The 23587-nt window shown below is 43.9% G+C and overlaps 1 protein-coding gene across 4 annotated transcripts in view; it reads left to right on the top strand.

Annotated features, from left to right (window-relative positions):
- Kcnip1 (potassium voltage-gated channel interacting protein 1) overlaps positions 1-12540 on the top strand; it is a 378573-nt gene extending 366033 nt beyond the window's left edge. For all 4 annotated transcript variants that reach the window (XM_048436021.3, XM_087910714.1, XM_048436020.3 and 1 more), the window contains 5 exons: positions 574-644; positions 1359-1466; positions 7442-7546; positions 8917-8979; positions 11672-12540. In XM_048436021.3, the coding sequence (XP_048291978.1) occupies positions 574-644; positions 1359-1466; positions 7442-7546; positions 8917-8979; positions 11672-11719 (395 nt within the window). In that variant the 3' untranslated portion in view covers positions 11720-12540. The remainder of the gene's footprint in view (positions 1-573; positions 645-1358; positions 1467-7441; positions 7547-8916; positions 8980-11671) is intronic.
- Positions 12541-23587: the final 11047 nt, after the last annotated feature.

Here is a 23587-nt window from a genome sequence, read left to right on the forward strand (position 1 = left end):
TCTGGGTTCTAACAAGATACTCAAGTGTACCACATCCTTCTTGGGCCCTGTCAACCATGAGTCTGTTCAGCCTCACACAGGTGTCCCCCTGGTGTGGGTCTCTGTGTTGGGGAGAAGTAGCTTCATGTCACGCTAGCACCAGGCTCCCAGTTTATGAAGGCCACGGGGATGCTGTTTTCACTATGTGGCAGGGAGGCTCCAGGTTAAAGCATCTCTTCGCATGTGGAATGGATGTTCAAAGATGTTTCGTCAGCTGTCTACAGGCACGGCTCTATGGAAACATCCTGGATCCGAGCTCAGATCCCTGCTCACAAGGGAATGCCCAGAGAAACAGGTCATACAGAGAAACAGGCAGGGAACCATTCTCAAGATGATGAGGTAGAGAGAGCCAAGGACCTGCCAAACCTTTTGCTAGAACTTTAGCTTCTAGCCTAAACTCCAGGGGCTGAGCAAATGGGTCTCGATCCATACTCCCTCCCTTCTCTCTGGTCCCACCTGCCTGTTTTCCAGTGCTGTCTCTGCCCTCTGTGGAAACTGGCCCCCAGCTCACCTGCTTTTCCCTCCCATTTACAGACGCCAGCATGTATGCTCATTACCTCTTCAATGCCTTCGACACCACCCAGACAGGCTCTGTGAAGTTCGAGGTATGATTTGGTTGTCTCCTGGCTCCTCATTGCCTCTTGCTCCAAATCTGGGGCTCCTGGAGGAAATAGTTAATTATACAGTTAAGACAAAAAAAAAAAAAAACTTTACTCATTTAACAAACATCGCCTGAGGACAGAGAGGAGACTTCCCCTGCCCCCTAGACACTGGGAGTGGGTTATGGAGACAACTTAAAAGCTCCCGTGCTCCGCAGGCTGGGTGGTAGCCTCTGGAGCTAGCATTTTGCATTTATTAACTTGCTTAACTTTTATAATAGCACTACAAAGTGGGAGTTATATTATCATTTTACAGAAGAAAATAAGGCACAGGTCAAGTAGCTTTTCCAAGGTCAAAGAGAGAGCAAGTGGCCAAGCGGGGCGGGGGCTGGGAGGGTTGAACACGGGCAGTATGCTTCTTCAGCCTGGCTCAAAGCCACTAGAACACAACCATTGCAGCCATGGGTTAGGATCAACAGGGAAAGCAGAATTTACGGCCTTGGGGTGTCCACACATACAAAAGGGGCATCAGAAGCTGTAGTATGGGGAATGGATGACGGATGTCCTTTGCTGCCATTTCCCATTTCCACCTAGCTGATGGGAGGATGTGGGAGGCACCATTTTGTAAAAAGCACAGCAGTCTAACCTGGGGGTGAGGCTTCCCTCCAGCCATGCGATGGCTCAGGGATTAACTTTTACTCTTGCCTTTCCACTTCCTAGGACTTCGTGACGGCTCTGTCTATTTTACTGAGAGGGACAGTCCACGAAAAGCTAAGGTGGACATTTAATTTGTATGACATCAATAAAGACGGCTACATAAACAAAGAGGTGAGTGCCCAGAATAGAAGAGAGAGTTCTTTAGGGCATAGGTGACGACCATCAGATCTCATTACCCACAGCCCAGCCCATTCCGTCTAATAAAGCCATAGAAGGGGAAGACCGGGGAGGGGTAGGCAGCTGTCTCAAAAAAAAAAAAATTTAATAAAAGAAAAATCCCAGAGAATTTCAGAATCTTCACCGCTTGGCTCTTAGAGCCTCAGTACGTGTGTTTAGTCCGTGAGCTGCTCATGGCCTGTCACTCAAGTCACCTGGATGTCTCCTGCAAACTGATGTGCCTTTGGGGCTTGACGTTAACATCTGGGGCATTTTGCTGAGCTCCCATATCTCAGACATAAATACACAGAGCTGTGGAGATCGTCTCTAAACTTGCTCTCAGCTTGGCAAGGCTCTCCTCTCAGAGTATCTACACAGTCAAGTTCCCTGTTCACTCAGCCATGGGGGTCCAACACAGATCTAAGAACTCATTCAGTTCTGGGTACTGGAGACCCAACAGTGAGAAATCAGGTCAGGCCCCGCTGTCCTGGAGTCGTGGACTAGGAGGAACAAGAGCAGCAACATGTAGGGCAGGTAGGAGTGGCAAGGGCCTCTCTAAGGATGCACTGCCATGCCAGGGCCGATCACCCGCAAAAGCCAGGAAAAGTGTCCCAGGCAAAAGTCAGAGCCACTAGAGGGGTTCTCAAGGAAATTGGAGTTCCATGCGCCCTCCAAACAGAAAAGCTTGCTGTGGGCTGCAAGCTCATAATGAAGCATGAAGGTTATCAGACTCAGACACTGGAAGACTGGGGTAGACAGCACACTCCGCCTACTGGGGGCTGCTGGTACGCAGCAGAGGTTTCGAGACACACTAGTACTAAAGGTGGTTCAAAGTCAGCAGGAAAATTTGACTAGCTTCCTGTCACTAAGAGAAATGAAATTCAACGAAAAACTCAGGAAAAGTTTAAGCTCCTCAGATGGCTTGCTGGTGACTCCTAAGAGAAACCCTACAAAACTGAGGCAGAAGGAACTTTCCAACTTTTTTTCATTTTTCGAGACAGGGTTTGTAGTAAGCCCGGAACTTACTTTGTAGACCAGGCTAGCCTCAAACTCACTGAGATCTGTTTGCCTCTGCCACCCAAGTGCTGGGATTAAAGGCGTGTTCCCCCAACTGCCTGGCAACTTTTTAAAAACAAATCTAACAATATTCTAACAAGGTTTTATAGAGGAGACAACTGTCCTTAGCTCTCATGATTACAAATACAACAAGTTTTCTGTAAACATTAGCAAACTAAATGCATCAATACATTAGAAAGTACAGTATCAGGTAACCAAGTAAGGCTTATTCTAGGAATTCAAGGTCGGTTTAACACTCAAAACCCATGTCATTCACTATATTTACACAATAAAAAAGAAAAACTAAAATCCTAAAGCTAACATCTGCTTACTAGTGAATATTGCCATGAATCCCACCCCTACATATTTACCTAAGAGAAATGAAAATGTGTAATTCCATAAATACCTACGTGGAGATTTGCAGGCTACCTTTATTCACAATAGCCCCCAAATTGCACACAACCCAAATGTCTTTCAACAGGATGGCAGATAAGTATGTTGTTGCTACCCATCCAGTGGGTACTCAACAGTAAGAAGAAATAAATCACTGTCACATGCAACGGTGGGCATGGTTTCTGTACCCATTATGTGCATTCAATACAGACAGGCTCAGACTTACAATATCACTCCATTTGCCTCAAATTCTAGTAAGTGAAAATACCTTTAATGACCAAAGTTTCATCAGCCATGGCTTGATGCCAGGGCTTGGCAGACAGTGTAGAAGCTTCTTGAGATAAAAACTAATGCAGGTGTTGTGTGTGGAGGTGGCACAGCTGTGGACATTTGCCAAAGTTTATCGAGCAGGACACTTAAAATGAGTGAGTCTGCAGTAAGCAAACCATGCTCAGATAAACCTCATTCTTAAAGGGAGATCTCATTCGAAGATAGGACCGCCTGGACAATAGGAAGCGCTCCAAACGCGTTGAATGAAAAAAAGTAAAGAGCTTTGGCAAAGCATATAAGAGAAAACAAGGATCCCATCTCACGTAAAGCACATATCACAAATTCTAAATGAAGTGCCGGGAAATTAATCCTCACACTCTAGTTAAAGGAGCATGCATGGCAAGGAGCAGGTCTACTGCAGAAGGAATTCAACATTAGAGAATGCCTATTAAATAATTCATCCCATCAGCCCGTCAAAAGACCAAACCATGTGATTCTAAAATCATATCCCATCAAGTTTGCCCTATGTCCTTGATCAGTTTTTAAACTCCTAATAAAACAGGACTAAAATGCATCATGGGCATAGTAGAATGTGCTTCAGCCTTCTGCACAGCTTCCCACTGCGTGGTGACATCACAGACAAACTCAGCTGCAGCCGAGGTGAAGGCCAGAGTGCTTGCTATTGACCCACATCATCTGTTCGTACTTCTAAAAGCTCTTTAAAAACAACGGGTCAGAAGCACACATCTGGAAAGCTAGGGCAGCCTCTGCAAATGACACGATTTTCTTCTATTTATTTATTTGCCAGCCACAAGGGCTCTCATTGTAGCTCCAGCCGACTGGAACACACTGTGTAGGTCAGCGAATACGTGACCTTGAATGCATGGTGATCCTCCTACCTCAGCCTCCTTAGGACTGCGATTACAAGTGTGTGCCTTCCTGTTCAGCAGTGACATGATTTCATACTTAGGAAGGAAAGAGACGAGAAAAACGACTTAAACAATTTAGAACTCAGACCATGTCCAGCGATTAACATCTATGCAGAAATCAAGTGGCCGGCCCAGTCTCAGGACTATTTAGAAAGTTAAAACTAAGATATTCTAATCATGCAGCAGTAAAATGTAATGTGCATGAGCATTTAAAAATACCCATAATTTAGATGAAGATAACGTTTTCAGAAAAACTCGGGGGGTGGAGGGGGGAGTCTAAATGGAGACACCTGACGTTTTATGAAGGGAAGTCCACTATGAAGATGACAATATTGTAAAAATAGCTATTGATCTCTAATTTAAAATTTATTTGTTTCTAACCAAAATAAAATTACTGTTTGAGAAGAGACCTAGCACATAAGAAAAGTCACCAGCTAAAGATAGAAAAGATCATTTTCAAAAAGTGGAAACAGGACTATGACATACTATGGAATGGTATGTGAGGAGATGAGGGGAGACAGACAGACTGGGGAAACAGAGGAGGAAGCTGGGAGCCAATGGTCACTCAATTCCTAATGGAAAGAACCCAGGGACCAGAATAAAGAGATGTGGATAATGTGATAGTTAACCCCAGGAAAACTGGCTAGCTCTGGTGTTGTCTCAGAGAGTGAACGAATGCTCTGGATGTCACACGTGTAAGTCAGTCATAGACACACAGGTGACCTCTAGCTACAAAAGAGCTAGGGATATAGCGAGTGAGGCAGTGAGCCGTGCTCCTCCGCGTCCTCCTGCCTGGAGTTCCTGCCCTGGCTCCCCTTCATGTCGGACCACAAGCTGAAAGATGAGACAAACACTTTGTCTCTCCCCAGAAGAGAAATAAGTGTCACACCTAGCTAAACCTGAATGGGAAAAGCATAAGATTAAAACACAAAGAAAAGTATTAATGATGTCATTCTGAATATTTTCATATTCTTAACCTCAAAAAAATGCCATCAGCAACATTGGAAAGCAGGTGGCACAGCTATTAAAACATTTGCAACTTGTAGAAAGCGATGGTACGTCTTCCCAGCACTAGCTAAAGAAGGCCTCACATCCGCTTCCCTTGCATCTCCTTGGCATCATGTCTAGCACATGGTGCATACTTTAAAATTTCCCATAAGTAAATGTATACATCCCACGAAGTATATAAAGAGCTCTCACAATTAAATGAAAAATAAACACGATGAACGAAGTAGGTGAGCAAATAGTTTGTGCTAATTCAGTAATAACTAGTCAATGGGGGAGAGGTAGGGAGGGGAGCAGAGAAAAATGTAGAGCTCAATAAAAAATAAGAATAAAAAAGAACTAGTCAATGTGTGTGACAAAGCTCATGAACATCTAAGTTCTTACACACATACTTACATGCATGATACTCTAAATTAAGATATTCAAATACTACTTTACACAACACCTAAATAAAGGAACCTCAGATGGGTTTTATGCCATCTGATCTTCAACCTTGAATCAATACATTTTCCCATCACATTGTTAAACAAACCTACTAATTATTCCATTTTTGTAATGAACAAAGTAGACAGAATTATCACCATTAATGTCTATCAGACATCTCTAGGTGGCAGAATTAAGGGTGGGGTGGACACAAGTGTGATTAAGTAGATTCCTGAGGCGTCTTCCTAGCAATCATTCTGGAACATTCTTATCACGTTTGCAGGCAATGAGAATCCCAAACAACCAAAATTGGTCTTTCTGTCCCTTCTTTGATAAAAAGTTCTCAAGCAGGAAAGAACTCAACGACCATATGGATATGAAAGGCCAGTAAAGTGCTTCTCTTGAAACGGATATGTGGATACAAATCCATTTCCTAGTTAAATATGCTGGGGCAGTCCTGGAGAAATGACCACTGATAATTCTTCCTAAATACCTTTATCCATTTAAAAAAAAAAAAGATCCAGTCTATTTGTCTTGGAACTGGGAAAGGAGAAATAGAAAATGCCTGAATCCTGGTTGGGGCAGATCTGACAGCTACAGGCAGCGGCCTGGAGGAGCTTTAATAAGCCAATACGAGGGCAAATTAATCAACAAAACAAAACATGATAATCTTGGATTGTCACCAGCAAAATATAATAGATGTCCACAATCTCAAAGAACTAAATACATAAAAGAAAATAGGCATCTCTTGCTTACAGAAGTATTTTAGTACATCTACAGTTATTAATAACCTACTTAAAGAAAGCCTCAAGTATGCTGTAGATGTTGGCTGTTGGCTCCCTTGTCCTAATTTAAAACAGCAAAAGAATCATAGAGAATTTTTAAATCTCTTATCTAAAACATTAACTTTTTAAGAGTAATATAGAATTGTCATCAAACAAATACCATAGTGATCACTTTTGCTTTCAAGGTGTATTGACAAATATTAAACTCACAGACTTGACAGACAACCCCTTAATCAAATAATCAAATAATCACCAATCACAAGGCATAGCCACACCGCGTATCTCCCTGATGGTGCACTGACAGGACAGAACATCCATCACTGCTACAAAACCTTGCACAAGCTAAGAGACCGTCTACAAAACAACTGAGCAACATGCCCATCATGCATGTCAGGGTCCTGAAAACATGAAGAGCACACAGCTCCACACAAAGTGTAATCTTGAGTAGAAAAGTGTCAATGGGAAAATGGATGAAATATCAATAAACTCAATGGTTTAGCTAGTAATATTGTAGCCATGCTAATTTCCTGGTTTCAATTACTTTTCTATGGTTTCACAAGTTTTAATATTAAAGAAAACTAGGTAAGAGGTAGTTTACATGAGCCCTCCATATTAGTTTTGCAACTTTTCTGTAAGTTTAAAATTATTAATTATAGGTTTAGAGAAAACCTCAAGTGTCCTGCTGATAATCCTTATGTTAGTTACTTTTTTCTTTACTTAAAATAGCAACAGAACCCATGAGGGTGTTTAAAAGGCTAGCCTAAATTGTCTTTAAGCCAGAATAACACTCCATTGTCTCAGTCTGTGAATGGGGAATTCAATGCTGCCCCTCCCTGAGGACACAGCAAGAAGAGGTAACCACCAAGACATCTGAGGTCAGGAAGGAGTCCCCCACTTTCTCTGAGGCGGGGATTCCATCTTGTCCTCTAGCTCCCATTCATCTCTTTAAAACAGCTCTCTTAACCACTCTGGTTGACAAGAGGAACCCTTAAAAATTCCTAAATTCTGCCCCCCTAAGAAGGTGTGACCTCATGGTCCCAACAGTGTGTGCCTCCATGTCCCCTTCCAGGAGATGATGGACATAGTCAAGGCCATCTACGACATGATGGGGAAATACACCTATCCTGTGCTCAAAGAGGATACTCCCAGGCAGCACGTGGATGTCTTCTTCCAGGTACGTATGCTCCTGTGCACAGGCTTACACTGATTGGTAGATGTTTGATAGGTAGATTGATAGATGATTGATAGATGTGAGGCAGACCAGGGTCTGTTACGGAAGAGAACAGAGGGTATGACATCATTGACTATAAATGCTAGGGGCCATAAAAATTCTCAAAATTCTCTACTTGAGTAGAGAAGAGTTCATTCCTTGCATCTGTGTGCTTCCTGAGCACGTTTGTCTGGGCTGCAAAGGGAAATAAACGGAACCTATTAAAGCGGTAAAGCCAGACTTCAAGATCCCTAAGTGGAGCGTTTAGTAAAGGATGGGTGGACACTGCTCATGACTGAGTGGAGAGTGGTGTCCTTAAAAAAAAAAAAAAAAAAAGTCAGGGCTGGAGAGATGACTCTGCGATTTAAGAGCACTGACTGTTCTTCCAGAGGACCTGGGTTCAATTCCCAGCACCCACATGGCAGCTCACAACTGTCTGTAATTCTAGTTCTAGGGGGTCTGACACCGTCACACAGAGTATATACAGGCAAAACAACAGTGTATATCAAATAAATAAATATTTTTTTAAAAGTCTAACAATATAAAGTACTTTTTAAAAATGCCAACTCACTCTAATCCAAGCCTCCCACTTTGCAGCTAAGAAAAGAGATCTCTCTGATATCTTGAAAAATTACACAGAAAATCCGCACAGAGACAGACCAGAACCTTCTGTGCCCAGCATTCTTTCTGCCAGATAGAGAGGCCAGCGGAAAGTGTGTGGAGCGGGTGTTGTGGTTTGGAAATGGGTTAGGTGTACTCCAAGGTTTATGGGAGCCTGGTCCTCAGCACGGCAGTGTTTAAGGTCATGGAATCCTTAATGGATGGAGCTGATGGAAGTTGACTGGGTCCTCGGGACTCTGCCTCAGAGATACGAGTGCTGCAGATACCATGGGCCAGAACTGAATAAGCAAGGCTGGCTCTTCCTCATTCTCTGGCTTCCTGCTTGCCTGTGTGACCTCTTCCACGCGTGCCCACTAAAATGGTGCCGTCCTTCATGAGGCTTTCACCAGACAGAAACTGGTGTCGAGCTCTTAAGCCTCTAGAACAGTAAGAAGAGGAGGTCTCTTTTCTTTCTACAGCACCCACCCTCAGCCTTTTGCTGCAGTAACAGAAACAGACTACTCCATGTTGGGATGTCATCAGAGCAATAATGTAGCAATAAGGTTAGTGTGGGGACCAATCTTTTGAAGTAAGGAAGCTCCTGAGAACCATAATACCGTAACGAGGAACCAACTAACTCACAAAAGACCATTGTAACTCTGGGCTTAGCACGGAGAAAATTCTGAAATGTGAAATTCCAGGTTCTTTAGAGACCTCTCTATTGTGTCTTTCAGAAAATGGATAAAAATAAAGATGGCATCGTAACTTTAGATGAATTTCTTGAATCCTGTCAGGAGGTAAGGACGGATCTCGGGACACAGTTGCTCTTGGCTTTGGGATCCGGAGCATGGAGACTGTGGGGGAGGGGTCCGAAATCTTCACACACCTGCAACCCTAGACTCAGAAGCCCAGCATCTCCACACCCCAGCCTGGCCTGCTCAGCACAAGATGAGCAGATAGAAGAAGCACAGGTCTAGGAGATGTGAAGGCCAGAAAGCCTTCATAGATTGAGATTTGCTAAATAGGTGAGCCTGTCCTTTTCGCTACCCCTGTGCCTGCTCTTGAGATGCAGAGGCACAGCTGGAAGACCTTCAACACGATGCTCAATCCAGTGAACAGAGAATTGCCTGAAGTTCTTTCAAAAGTGTGTCTGCAAACTACAATTCCAGACATTCTAGAAGGGTCTAGAAATTGCCATCACGCTGCAAATACTCAGTACCAAGGCTGCTAGGACTTGATTATGCAAAACAAAACTCTTTGTGCAGGTGGGGCCTGCACGGGTCAGAGCCCAGGCTTCCCTTGTGCACACTGCTGAGGAGACCCTGCACTACTGTTCCCCGGACCGTGCTTTGGTTAAGTCTCATGAATAAATTGGCACAGCCGGGCACTGAGCTGGAAATAGTTACTTTGTCTACTTAAAAGGTTTATAGTCCACCTCATTCCACAAAAGTACAGCCTAAGCTTCCCTAACGCATAGAGCGCTAACCAAGTTTCATTCACATGAAAACCCTCCTGGCAGATGCTCCACCTGACAGTATTCCAGACAGCTGACAATTAGGACAGGCTGAACACTGACTACTTTGTTTGTTTTTGTTTTTGTCTTTTGTCTTTTGAAACAGGGTTTCTTTGTGTAACAGTTCTGGCTGGCCTGGAGCTCACTCTGTAGACCAGGCTGGCCTCAAACTCACAGATATTTGTCTGCCTCTGCCTTTCAAGTGCTGGAACTAAAGGCGTGCACCACCACCGCCCAGCTCGACACTGACCCTTACCATTGCCCTAGAGTGTCCCCGCTGAGCTTGGTGTTCACCCATTAGTTGTCTGGGGATCCCGAGGAACTTCCTAGGAACCTGGAAGGAAGCACCCCGAGGAGAGTAGAATCGGGTCAGCAGCATCACCTGTGGAATTAGAAATGCTTTCATATTTCATCATATGGACAGGCTAAGCAGCTGTGCCTCTCATACCCATTTCCAGGAGAGAAGACAGGGGCACTCCAGCGTTAGGAGGTGTGGCTAACACTACAGGGAGTGACAGAGATGGGTTTTAAACTCTGTCATGCTAATGTCACACACCATGCCTGACAGAAGGGCTCTTTCCTGACTTTCAGATGAGAGTGATTTTTGGAGCTTCTTCCTCACACAAGAACCATCCACGGCAATTCTTTATGTAACTCGCTTTTCCCACCACCTTGCCGTGGGTGGACATTATATGCAACCATACTGTATACCCAGGGAAACTGAGACACAGACAGGTTAAGTACCATGGGTAGGAAGTGAAAGGTTCCAGGCTTGAACACAAGCTGCCTGACTCCAGAACCCCTAGCAACTTACAAAGATTCGGATCCTCACCATCAACTTTGTCTCTCTTGATTTTTCTCTTTTAAAAGTCTGCTTTCTTAATCTTAAACTCAGTGGGATACACACACGCACATACAGGGTCAATTTCCTTAACTATTGCTTTAGCTGAGCATTGCTTTACATCTCACAAAGTTTAATATTTCATATTTTCACTATATTTTAGATTAAAATGTAGAAGTGTGGCATTTAATATGCAAAGATTTAAGAACTTTACACCTTCACTATTTATACCTTAGAAATCTGGGCTTGGTGGTCACACCTTTAATCCCAGCACTCAGGAGGCAGGGGTAGGTAGAGCCTTGTACAGCCAGCCTGGTCTACAGAGTGAGTTCCAGGACAGCCAGAGCCGTTACACAGGGAAATCCTGCCTCAAAAAACAAACAAACAAACAAAATAACCCTGATAATTGCTTACCAAGGCTAAGTAAAAAGAGAAATATTTTTTAAATCCTCAAATAGTTGAGATCAGAGGTAGAAATAATAACATCTCCTGCCAGTTTTCTGATAGTAAAAGACAATAACTTCTTTGGTAAATTTGACAATTTGCCTAAGATGTATGAAGTCCTTACAAAGCATATCTTATAAAAACTAATACAAAAAGAAAACAAAAATGTAAATTGCCCTATGTCTTAAAAACGTTGAATCTGTAATTTAAAACTTTACTGCAGAGAAAATGACAGGCTTAAATAGTTTATAGCATTCTTGCAAACATGTAAGGAAGAAATGATATCACTCTTAAGGAAGAGAGAATACAAGAGGACCTTCTCAGCTTGCTTGATGAGACTATAACCCTAAGATGGGATGTTGGAAGGTTGGTTTAACATCCAAGAATTAGTCAGTATAAATAATTACAATAGTAAAATAAATAGGAAAAATGTGATCATCTCCACGGATATAGAAAATCATTTGATACAACACATTGACAGAGCATCTTAAAGAAAAACAATGCATTTTCCTCTCCTAAATGTCAAAGCGCTAGCTAGATCTCTGCCTCTTGTTCCCTGCATGTAGCCAATGCTGCTGCACACTTCCCTTAGTATGGGACCCCCACTCTTGAGATTTTCTTGAGTACTACACACTCAGGCAAGAGCCTCAGACGTCTCTAACCATCTTCTCTCCCACCACTCTCTTCCCAGGATGACAACATCATGAGATCCCTACAGCTGTTCCAAAACGTTATGTAACGAAGGACGCTCGCCATCCTGCTCTCAGAGACACTGAACAAACACCTCAGCGCCCTGATCTGCCCTTGTTCTGATTCTACACACCAACTCTTGGGACAGAAATACCTTTTCCACTTTGGAAGAATTCTCTGCTGAAGACTTTCTACAAAACCTGGAATCGCGTGGCTCAGTCTCTGATTGCCAACTCGCTCTCCTTCCTCCTCTTGAGAGAGACGAGGTGAAACCTGAGTTTGTTTCAGAAGCATGCCCATCTCTTCATGTTGCCGCCCTGTGGAAGGCCCCTCTTCTCGAGCTCACACAGCAGTGCACAGTTTCATGCTTATGTGTCCCCGACTCACTGCCTCCAAGTCGGGCAGACCCGGAGGAATCTGGAAGCCAGAGGACCTGAGCCAAATGTCCACCCTCCTCTGGTGGCCTCCCAAGCCAACGTGCCTGTTTCTCTTCCTCTGGTGGGAAGAAAGAGTGTTATGCAGAACAATTAGAGTGTATTGTGACAAGATTGGGAGAGGCAGCACCTAACACATGTAGAATAGGACAGAATTATCAAGCATGGTGTCATCAGATGACCCAAACTGCTCACATCTTTTGTTTCCAGAGGTAGGGAGTAATAGTTCTCCCACATTAGCATCCGTGCTCACAGAGCAAGTCTCTTAACACGCCCGGGAGGGGAACCATTGTCCATGGTCTGGCCCTTCTCTCCGTTCATCCCCTGCTCAAGCCCACACTGCATGTCCCTCCCAGAACGTCCAGAATGCCTGTGAAATGCTGTACTTTTATACCCTGTTCTAATCAATAAACGGAACTATTTCGTACACTCTCAATCATTTCTTCCATGACTCCGTTGCTCAGGAGAGGTAAGTTATGACGAGGGATAGTTAGTCCATCCATTTGGATTACTAGTAACCATGGGGTTACTAGCACTTTCTTGGGGCCACAGTGTCACAACATCTCCTGTCTAACAAGACTGCCCCTCCCAAGACTCCAAGATGGAAAACCCAGAGCCCCACGTGTGACCGTAGGGGTTACAGAGCTGAAAAGAAGGACCAGGCCTCTCTGCTGAGGGGGTAGAGTCCAAAGATTGATCAAGGAGTTTTATTTTATAACCATAAAATGATCGCTTGGGTTCAACATCATGTGTATTATTTTTTCCAGTGATAGCACACTAAAATTTTTCTAACAACATCCTTGAAAAGATTTAAGGAAGCGCTATTATCTGTCAAGGGCTGCATTACAAGATTTATAGGCATTCTCTTATTTCATGTTCATGGCAGAACATTCCAGAAGGTAGGTTCTTCTCGGTTTTACTTTTGAGAACCCTGAAGCTTAGATGGCTAAGGGGAACCTTCCTCGTACAGCATTCCCACTCTGTGAGAGGATTCCCCTTGATCTAAGAATGGAGAGCATTTCCCGCAAATGGCGTCAGTTAAGAGAGACACTGTGCTGCAGTTTATTCTCTGTTACAGTGACAAACGCCATGACCAAAAGCAACTCGGGAAGAAAAAGGGGTTATTTCATCTTACGCTAAAGCAGGCACTGAGTCAGACACCAGGGAGGATTGTTGCTTGCTGGCTTGCTTCCTAGCTCTCTCTGAAGCTCCAGTTCAGCTGCCTTTCTTAAACAGTCCAGGCCCACTTGTTGAAGGATGGTATCATCCACAATGGGCTAGGCCTTCCTACATCAATCAGCAATTAAGAAAATGTCTCCCATGGGCGTGCCATAGGCCAATCAAATGGAGATAATTCTTTAACTGAGATTGCCTTGGCCCAAGTATGTCTAGGTTTGTGTCAAACTGACAAAACCATGACACATGGGTATTCTTCAAGGCCATGTATTAGATGAGGGAACTGGCAGACAGAGGATAGATGGCTCTGACAGCTGGGGACAGACCACCACAGCACCTGTGCGCATGTGTGCACAGCACCAGTCTGGTGGCCACTGGCTATCTTCTCTCACAGTTTGTTCCGCAGCTTTGTTTCTCTGTTTGAGTGTCTTGAGTACAGTCATATGACCCTATAAGACTGCTAGACACGTGACTTGTCCCCAGTCATTCATCCTCCTGGACCCAAACTGAGCATCTATAGTCATGGCCCCTTATGTGGTCCATGTTACATCGCTAAGCTAAATGATGTTCAGTGGGTCTCTGACCTAGCTGTGTCTCAGAGCCATCTGGGGAGTTAATAAAAAATACCAACGCCTAGGCCCCACCCAATGTCAAAGAATAATCTCTGAAGATGAGGCCTGAACATTAGCATACTTAGACACTGCCCAGAGAGTAGTCTACAAGGCTAAGATGGGAAACTGTCCATATCCATCACTAGAATGGAACTGATGACCTGAACCACTCATGCCCAGAACAACTTTGTCATGGTAGAATGAGACCTGGGTTAGGTCAAACTACAAGAATCTCAAAACTTGTGTGGAGAATAACAGGACAAGGGTTCTCTCTCTCTCTCTCTCTCTCTCTCTCTCTCTCTCTCTCTCTCTCTCTCTCTCTCTCCTGGGCATGAAAAGGAAGAGCCATGCCCTAGGATGTGCTGGTAACTAGGAATTCCAAGAATTTTTCTGCCAACCAAAGGGCTAATAAAGCAGACACCAGTCATATAAGGCAAGTTAGGGGTGTAGTAATAAAAGAAATTGAGCCCTTAATGACATCATGAACCATCAAACCAAGCTGTGCATGAAGCTAGATAATTTGAGCTTCAAAGATGCTTGCACTAGATGCAGACACAGTGAGCATTCCATACTACATCATCATCTCCTAGGGAGCAGGGAAGGGGATATTGTTTGACATCCTAATGCAGAGCCATTATCCCAGAAGGATCTGGTCAAGATCTCTAATGGTGCCCTGAGCATCCGGCTACCTTAAGGATCTCCAGGTTACACCACTGTGCACCTAAGGCTGAAGCTCCACTCTAGGCTAACAGGAAGGGTTGGTACCTTTATCCCTGTGTTAACCAGGCCACACACCAAAAGCTAACATGAGCCCTGAGCATCCTGAGGATGTTCAGACAAAAACTAGAGTGGGGAGATTCAGAACATTCCTTAGATTTAAATCAGATTTTAATTAATAAAAAACTGTTCTGGGTTGGCAGCATATTGTGACACCGAGGGCACTAGCTCTGTCTCAAGCTTGTCTTTCTGAATCACCCCAAAATGGTCGCCATTTGCCAGTCAACTGTGTAGTAGCCATGGTGGCCGCCTCATCCATATTCTCATTCCCTCAGCACTCACCACCACTGTGCAAGTGTGTTCAACTGCTACCAGCTAGAAGTGCTAAGACGTTTAGTGCTGTGTCTCTGGCACAGATACACTGTAGCCATGAGAGTCCTACTCTGCCTGTGGGCAGGACAGGGCAGAACAAATGGATCATCAGTGTCTGCAATGAGAAGTCCTAACCCCATGACCACTGGGAGTCGGTGGGTTAATGCCCCACATCCTTCCCCCTCAGTAGGGGATCCTGGAGGTCTCTTCTGTCTCCTAACATCCTTAGTAACACTGCCCTTGATTTCCCACAGTAGTAACCTATAATCAGTCAGATAGATATGTGTCCTGCTTTTGTGAGCCTTATATTCTAGTGGGAGGAAACATAACAAAGTTATTTTCAATGAAGATAGTAAGGGTGCATTGTGATAGAGGCGAGGGTGTATTGTGTATCCAGGCTAGGAAATGATATGTCGCTGAAGAGCAGATAACTCGACTTGATGCTACCTTCAGCTAAGAAATTCTCTATGCAGATGTTTTGAGTCTTGCTATGGCTTGGCTATGTCTTGAATGTGCCCCAACACACACCCAAGTAATTGCTTGTTGGGACTGTGGTCTACTATGGAAATATCAGGTGACATTAGGGGCTTTAAGATGGAGAAGGGTGGACACAATAACTAGGCCACTAGTTGTGCTGCTCTTGGAAGGAAGGTATGTACTTCTCACGGGACCTTAGTTTTCGAGACAGATTTGTTTTAAAAGAGCAAGCCTGTCTGTTGTCCACACATTGTCTTCCGGTCTTAGTGCATGCTCTTTCCTACCAGGATGTCATCTGCCATTGCAGCCTCCCCATAGAAAGTGAACCAAAGGGGCTCTCTGATTTGGGATTTTAGCCTTCAAAACTGTAACCTAAACAAATCTCTTTTCTTTAGGAAGGACCCAGCCTCCAATATTTTGTTACAGGAACCTAAAGTGACAGCCCTGTGAGCCAGGTATCCCTGGTAGCTGCTTCCATAGCTGGAAGTAGGTTTAGCCAACCTCTAAAATCCACACCAGTTTTATTTCTGAGAGAGGCTGGAGCTCAGTCCTGGCTTTAATGACACACAAACACCAGAAGGTGTTGGAAAGCAGCTGGCATGAAAGCTACTAATAAAAGCAGCCACAAAAAATAGTCCATAAATCCAAACCAAATCCCTCCTTTGCTACGGGAAATGAAACCAAGAACTTATGCAAAGATGGCCATGTGTTTCTTGGAGCAGCTAGAGCAAGATTCCGTTCCACATGAAAATGTAGGATCAACCCCACTGGCAACTGCAGCAAGCTTTGTGCTCCGGTCTAGAACCTGGAGTCAGCAAACTCCCCCGGGTTGGGACTTTGAAGACCCATGAAATGCTGAGGAGATGGCTGCACTCCAGTTCCAAGAATGAAGCACATGCAGGAAGAGTAAGCTAACCATTACCTCCCAGACCCACGGCTGCAAGGACTGGCTTGGGAAGAGACTTAAACAGGAACAAATTTCAACACTAGGGCTTTTGAGCAGAACAATGCAATGGCAGTGTTTTTTCTGCTGGACAATGTAAAATACGCAATCTACAGTTGACCATTTGTCATCTGAAGGGAAGCTAACATGTAAATCAACATATGTCACAGGAAATAAAGGCAGAGAGATGAGGAGAAGTGCACTTTTTGTTTGCTTGTTTGCTTTGTTATTTTAAGACAAGGTCTCACTGTATTCTCTGGATAGTCTGGCCTTGCTACGTAGTTCAGGCTGGTCTCAGACTTACAGAGATCCACTTGCCTCTGCCTCCTGAGTGCAGGGATTAAAGATACATGCCACCATGCCCTGTGAGAAGTGGGCCCTTGATGATATCACTGAATTGCTAGCTCAAGTTTCCTGTGAAGCTGCGTGCCCCTCTAGTGTTTGGGAAACATACATCAACAAGTACCAATAAATTCCTTTTTCATTACTTTAGAAAGTGTGTCTGGATCTTCTGTAATCTACATCTTGGCATATGCTGATTTAATGGCTAGTCTTAATTGTTAACTTAATAAAATCTAGAATCACCTGAAAAATAGTCTCAATGCATGATTGTGTAGATCAGGCCGGTCTATGTGCATGGCTATGGGGGACTATCCTGATTACATTAGCTGAGGTGGAAACACCCACCCACTGTGAGTGGCACCATCCCCTAAACAGGCAATCCTGAACTGCATGAAGGTGGAGTCAGAAAGCTGAGCCAAAGCCTGCATGTGTTCTTTGCTCTCTGATGGTGAATGTGATGTGACCAGCTCACTCCAGCTTCTGCAGCTATGGCAGACTGTAACCGGCACCTGCAGGCTAAAATAAACTCTTATTTCCTACATTTCTTCCTCCAGGGCATTTTGCTGCAGCGGCTAGAAAAGAAGGAGCTAGGACGCCACTCTGCTCTTTCATATGGCACACGAGACAACAAAGCTCACAACAGCATGGGAAATCTGTGCAAGAAAGTTTAGCCTCACATCCTCCACACCGCTCTGCTACCTATTGCACGCTCAGAATAGAAACGCACAAGTTACTCACTGCACACTTACAACCTGCTAAATAGTTCTCCTCCTAAGTTCCCGGCATCCCATCCTCATCACCTTGAGCATGGTTGTATAATTATCCCTGTTGACTATAAGGAAATCATGACACAGAGGTTCTGTAGCCAGTATGATCAAACAACCATAAGCGGTAAAGGAATGGTTTTAATTGAGAGCTTTCTTCCATTCTTAATCACTAGCCCAGGAACTATCAAGTTCAATGTGCACGTGAAGTCAAATAGATTAACTGAGCGATGAAGCATAGGACACACAGTGTAAAGGACGCAGCTAAGACACAGACCTAGGGGTTGCCACCATTTTGGATTGTGGATACAGGGCTACTGGGCCTAACCATTTTCAAAAGAAAACAGAAAAAAATCTGGACTTGTATATAAAACCTCCCCGTTTTCATATGGATGCCAATCAGATGTTAAGACACCATACAGAGCAAACTAAACAAGCTTAAGAGTTGAACTTGGCCTAAAGGCTACCAAACTCTGCACTGGTTTCCTCCACTAACAAACGACTGTTACGAGCCATGATTCTGCATGATTATTATCAGCAACTGAGATATAGTGACTCACGCCAGTGATTCTGTAATGTATTAACATGCTATGGTGGGCAGTCTGCATTGACAACTTGACTGTATTTAGAATCATCTAAGACATAAATCTCTGGACGTGTCTCTGAAGGCATTTCCAGAAAGGTTTAACTATGGAGTGAGGTCGGTTATAATTTAAAAAGTGGAGTGAAAGAGAAAGATGCCATGTGATAGAGCTCATTATTTTATTGGGGGAAAGGGAATGGGAAAAGGGGGAAGGGAAGAGAGGAGACCGACATCTGAAGACAGGAGATGCAGAAGAGAAGAGGGGGAGAGAGACAGAGACAGAGAAACAAAGAGAGAAAAAGAGAAAGAGGGACGAGAGGTGGGCAAGGCAACACAGCAAATGTGCACAGGGGGTGCTCTTAGAGGCTACAACTGACGGCGTATCCTGTCAGGAATCCAAGGGCAGGCCAGTACAGATGCTAATACTCTCATACTCCTGCCACCATAATGGACTGCATCCCTCTTTAAACTGTGAGACAAAGTAAACAAGTCCTTGAGTTGCCTCTGTCAGATCACAGCGACAAGAATAACTAGTATGGAAAATGGGTACCCATGAGTGAGGCTGTTGCTATGACTGCTGACCGTGTGGTTCTTAGGCCATTGAAACTGGTTTCTGGGAGGAATGTGGAAACGTGGAGATGTGAGCTAGAAACGCCAAGAATCCTCAGTGTAAACAGAGTTCATGGGACATTCTGGTGAGAGTATGGAAGACCAGCATGCTGACAGAAATGCAGACAGGAGAAGCCCAGCTCATGGGCTTCAAAGGGGAACAACTCTGTTGAGAGCTCTGCTAGGGGCCTTTCATCTCAGAATCTGGCTGAGTGCTGCTGTGTTCTGAGAACTTCAGTAAGGCTGAATTCAAAAGTGATGTGCAAAACTTTTTTTGGCAGAAATTTCAAGACAGTTAGCATTCAGGCTGTGCCATGAGATAATGTACTTTATATTGATAAATTGTCATGTGCTATTTAAGTTCACTAAGAAGTGGACGCTGAGACTGTTTCCAGGGTCGGGGTTGGGGCTGGTCAGGCTGGTCCTCTGGCTCTCTAACAGGGAGAAGGAAAACGGCCAGCAACTAAGTGCATAAAAAGCATTGTACTCTTCAGAACTCTTTGTAATCAAAGAAAGTAAAACCAATTTCAAAGTTTACCATTGTTTACCCCATGGTAAAAGGATGCCTTCAATAGAACAGGAAGCTGGAGGCTCATCCGTGAAGAGAACGCTCTAGTGGGAATTCCAACTAAGTTCATCAGTTCCCCCAGTGGAATGAATTCTGCCGGATGTTCGTAAGCCCTGAAATTGATGATGTCACCTTGGTTTGCTCTCCCAGGTAGACTACTACAATTCCTTGTGTTGGCTGTTGTAAATTCCAAATTTGATGATTTCCTGTCTGTGGGTTGCTTCTGTCTACCTACCGCTTGCTCTTTGTTCTTTCACGTTTCCAGAGTACATAGAGCCTCCATGCTAATTCTCATGGCTCTTCTTCAAGTACACAATGAGAGATGGACAAGCAGAGCAGAATATGAAGTTTTACTGTTTGCTGAGGGAAGGAGTATAGGTGAGTATCCTTGTCAGTTTTAATTGTCAACATGACACAACTTAAAGCCATCTGCGAGGAGAAAGCTCAGTTGAGGAAGGTGGTCTGTGGGCATGTCTGGGAGGGATTGTCATGATTATTACAAGATTGTCGTGATTGTTACAAGAAGGTCCTGTGTGTGTGTGTGTATACATATGTATGTATACATATATGTGTGTACCTATACATAATTGTATATGCATACATTTACATGCATGAGTCATAGCACTAGCTAGCAAGCAATGTTGCTCCATGGCTTCTGCCTCCATTTCCTTCCTTGAGTACCATCCCTAAGTCTTTCAAAGTTGAACTGTGATCTGGAAGCATAAGTCGGATAAACCCTTTCCTCTCGGAGTTGGTTTTTGTTAGTGTTCTCTTACAGCAACAGAAATAAAATGGGGAACAGTGAGCTTTAAAACGCAGACAAACTAGGTATGAAAGCAGCTCCAATCGGTAGAGATCACCTCTGAGTGGGGTCAGCTTAACAAGTGCCCTGAGGGCAAGACCATACCCATGAAAGCTTTTGAAGATGTAGATTCATTTTAAAGGAGAGAACCTAAGCTGAGAACATTATTGAAGGAGTTTTCATGATGTAAGCAGCTACAAGCATTTTCTCAGACTGAGCGTGGGAAGCCCACGAGGGTCTCTGAAACTATGGTCTCAGGAGGCTCCATCTCATGGTGACGGCGGAATGTAACAATGCTGTCTACATTTTGCACTAGCTTTGCAGGCGTGAAAGAAGTAAGCGTGAGATGGTCCGGCAACGTACACCGGGGTTCTAGCAAATTGCAGCGTCCTATTTCATACAAGGGGGCCTTGAAAGGAATTGAACCCTAGCACACCAGGGAGACTACAAAATGTGGAAGCTGGCAAACCATGAGATCCACGGAGGAAAGACCCAGGCATAAAGTGGAGCCGGCCCAAGAGAGAGGTTGTGTTTGCTGCAGGGGCGGGGCTACCCAAAGCTATTGGAGCCCACATGAGTCCATCTTGAGTCGGTTGCCCAGCTGGATTTGGATTTTGCTTTGATCTCAATTTTCCTTTTATTCCTCCACTCTCTCCTTTTAGGATGGAGATATTAAATGGGAATATTTACTCTGTACCTTTCTAACCTGAACGTATGTGACTTGGCTTTTGATTTTATAGAGGCTTAGAGTTGAGAGTTTTATCTTAAGTCTCAAAAGAGATTTTTGGACACTTAAACACGGTTAGTGACGTCGGTGAGCATGAAGACTTTGGATTTAATGAATTTTTCACTGTTAGATGAAAATGAGACGTTAGGCTTCAGGGGAAGAATGTTAGGATTTAAAGTGATGTGCTTAGGTGCCAGATTCACACAGAGGAGAGATGTGATGACCAGGCTTCACAGACAGCTTGACTGAACTTTAATTTCCCTAGGAAACAAGCATCTGGACATGTCCATGCAGGCGCTTCTAGAATATCTGACTGTGCGGAGAAACCCCCACAGTCAATGTGAGTGGCATTGTCTCATGGATTGAGGTCCCAGTCTGAACAAAGGAAAAGTTAAAAGAAAAAGTCCCAGCATTCATTGTGTTCTGCCTCCTGACTACAGACTCAATGTAGTCTGCACACCCCTACCGTCATTCCTCTCTCTAAACCCTCCCTTGAGTTGTTTTGGTTCAAGCCTTAAGTCACAACAACAAAGACAACTAAAAACCTGTCTAGAGCAGTTGTCTAGAGTCAGACGGCACAGATAAACCGTTACGGATAATGATGGAAGCCGTCACCAACGCAGGTCTATGGGCCCTAAAGCTGTACTCACTGAGAAGTCTAGGCCTTCTCTGCTCACATCTCGAAACCTCTCCAGATTGCTCCTGGAATCCAGGTCCACAGCCTACGAACCACATGTTAGGATAATCGCAGGGGCAGCCCCATGTACCCACATTTCTCTTCTGGATTAGTTCATTTTCTCATTGCTGTAACACACCTCTGACAAAAATCAACATAAGGAAGATACTTACTTGTGGTTTATTAATAATTACTAATTAAAAGATCGCTAATGTGATACAGTCCATCATGGTGAGGGAGGTTATGATGACAGGCAGATTGTCAGCACGTTGGTGGACCAAGAAGAGAGAAAGGGGGAAGCAGGAGCATGGCACACTTTCTCCTTTTTCTCCTTTCCTATTCAGGCCAGGACCCCAGCCACGGAATAGTGTTTTCCATATTGAGGATGTCTCCTCCCTCTCAGTGAAGCCTCTCTAGCAACACTCTCATAGACACAATTGGAAGTGTCTTCGGGATAATTCAAAATCCAATCAAGCAGAAAATAAAGACTAATTATCATAACACAAGTGACTCATGCTGTGTTTTCTTTTTGTGCCTTGCTTATTTCAGTTAATGTCCTTCATATTCATCTAGTAGTATATTTTCACAAATGACAGAATTTCTCTCTTTCTGAGGCTTTATAACATTGTCGTGTGTGTGTGTGTGTGCCTGTGCATATATATGTGTGTGCATATGCATGTGTGTATATATGTCTGCACAATGCATTATCTTCAGCCATTCCTCATTGACAGATCCATACACTGATTCTGTATCTTAACTACTGTGACTATCACTTCAGTGAACAGATATTAATCCCATTTCCTCTATAAATACACTGTCTGAGTTACGGTTTCTATTGCTGCGAAGAGACTCCATGACCACAGCAACTCTTATTAAGGACAACATTTAAATGTGGTGGCTCGCTTACTGCTCAGAGGTGGTTCAGTCCACTATTATGGTGGGACATGGCACATGCAGGCAGACATGGTGCTGGAGAGGCAGCTGAGAGATCTACATCTGTGCACGCAACAGAAGGTGATCTCAGACCCAGGGTAGTATATATGAGACCTCAAAGCCTGTCCCCACAGTGACACACATTCTCCAACAAGACCACACCTACCCCAACAAGGCCACACCTCCTAATAGCATCACTCCCTTTGGGGGCCATTTTCTTTCAAACCACCACATAAACCCATAAGTAAAATTGTTGGATCTTATGGTGGCTTTATTTTTACATTGTTAAGGAAACTACATTTTTCCCTATACTGATTATGGTGCCTAAGAGTTCCCCTTTCTTCACATTTCCCCAATACTTGTTGTATTTGTCTTTTTTATTATGGTCATTCTAACAGTTTTAATGCTTCATTGTGATTTTTTTTGTATTTCCCTTATAGTGAATGATGATGAATATTTTTAAAACACCCATTAGTCATTTGTATATTTTTTCATTTTATTTTTTAAAAAGAGAAAACAAACTATCTTTTTTTTCATTTTACATACCAATCCCAGTTCCCACTCCCTCCCATCCTCCCATTTCCTCCATCTCCCCCTACCCACTCCACCCTCCTATCCACTCCTCAGATGGGGTAAGACACATTGCTTAGGGGAAGGTCCAAGGCCCTCCCTACTATATCTAGGATGAACAAAGTATCTCTCCGAAAAGAATGGGTTCCCAAAAAGACAATACAAGCAGAAGGGATAAATCCTGGTACCACTGCCAATTGCCCTGCAATCTATTCCAGCCATACAACTGTCACCCACATTCAGAGGGACTAGTTTGGTCCTGTGCAGTTTCCTTCCCTGTCTGGCTGGAGTTGGTGAGCATGGGCACAGGAGACCACTTCCTAATATAACACCAGTAACACAGACACTGAGAGCAACAATAAATAAATGGGACCTCCTGAAACTGAGAAGCTTCTGTAAAGCAAAGGACATGGTCAATAAGACAAAAAGGCAGCTACTGAATGGGGAAAGATCTTCGCCAACCCCACATCAGACAGAGGACTGATCTCCAAAATATATAAAGAACTCAAGAAATTAGACATCAAAATTCCAAATAAGCCAACGAAAAAGGGGTATAGAACTGAACAGAGAAATCTCAACAGAAGAATCTCAAATGGCCAAAAAACACTTAAGG

The sequence above is a fragment of the Myodes glareolus genome, chromosome 9 (genome assembly GCF_982192425.1).
Source record: "Myodes glareolus chromosome 9, mMyoGla1.1, whole genome shotgun sequence".
NCBI classification, from domain to species: Eukaryota; Metazoa; Chordata; class Mammalia; order Rodentia; family Cricetidae; genus Myodes; species Myodes glareolus.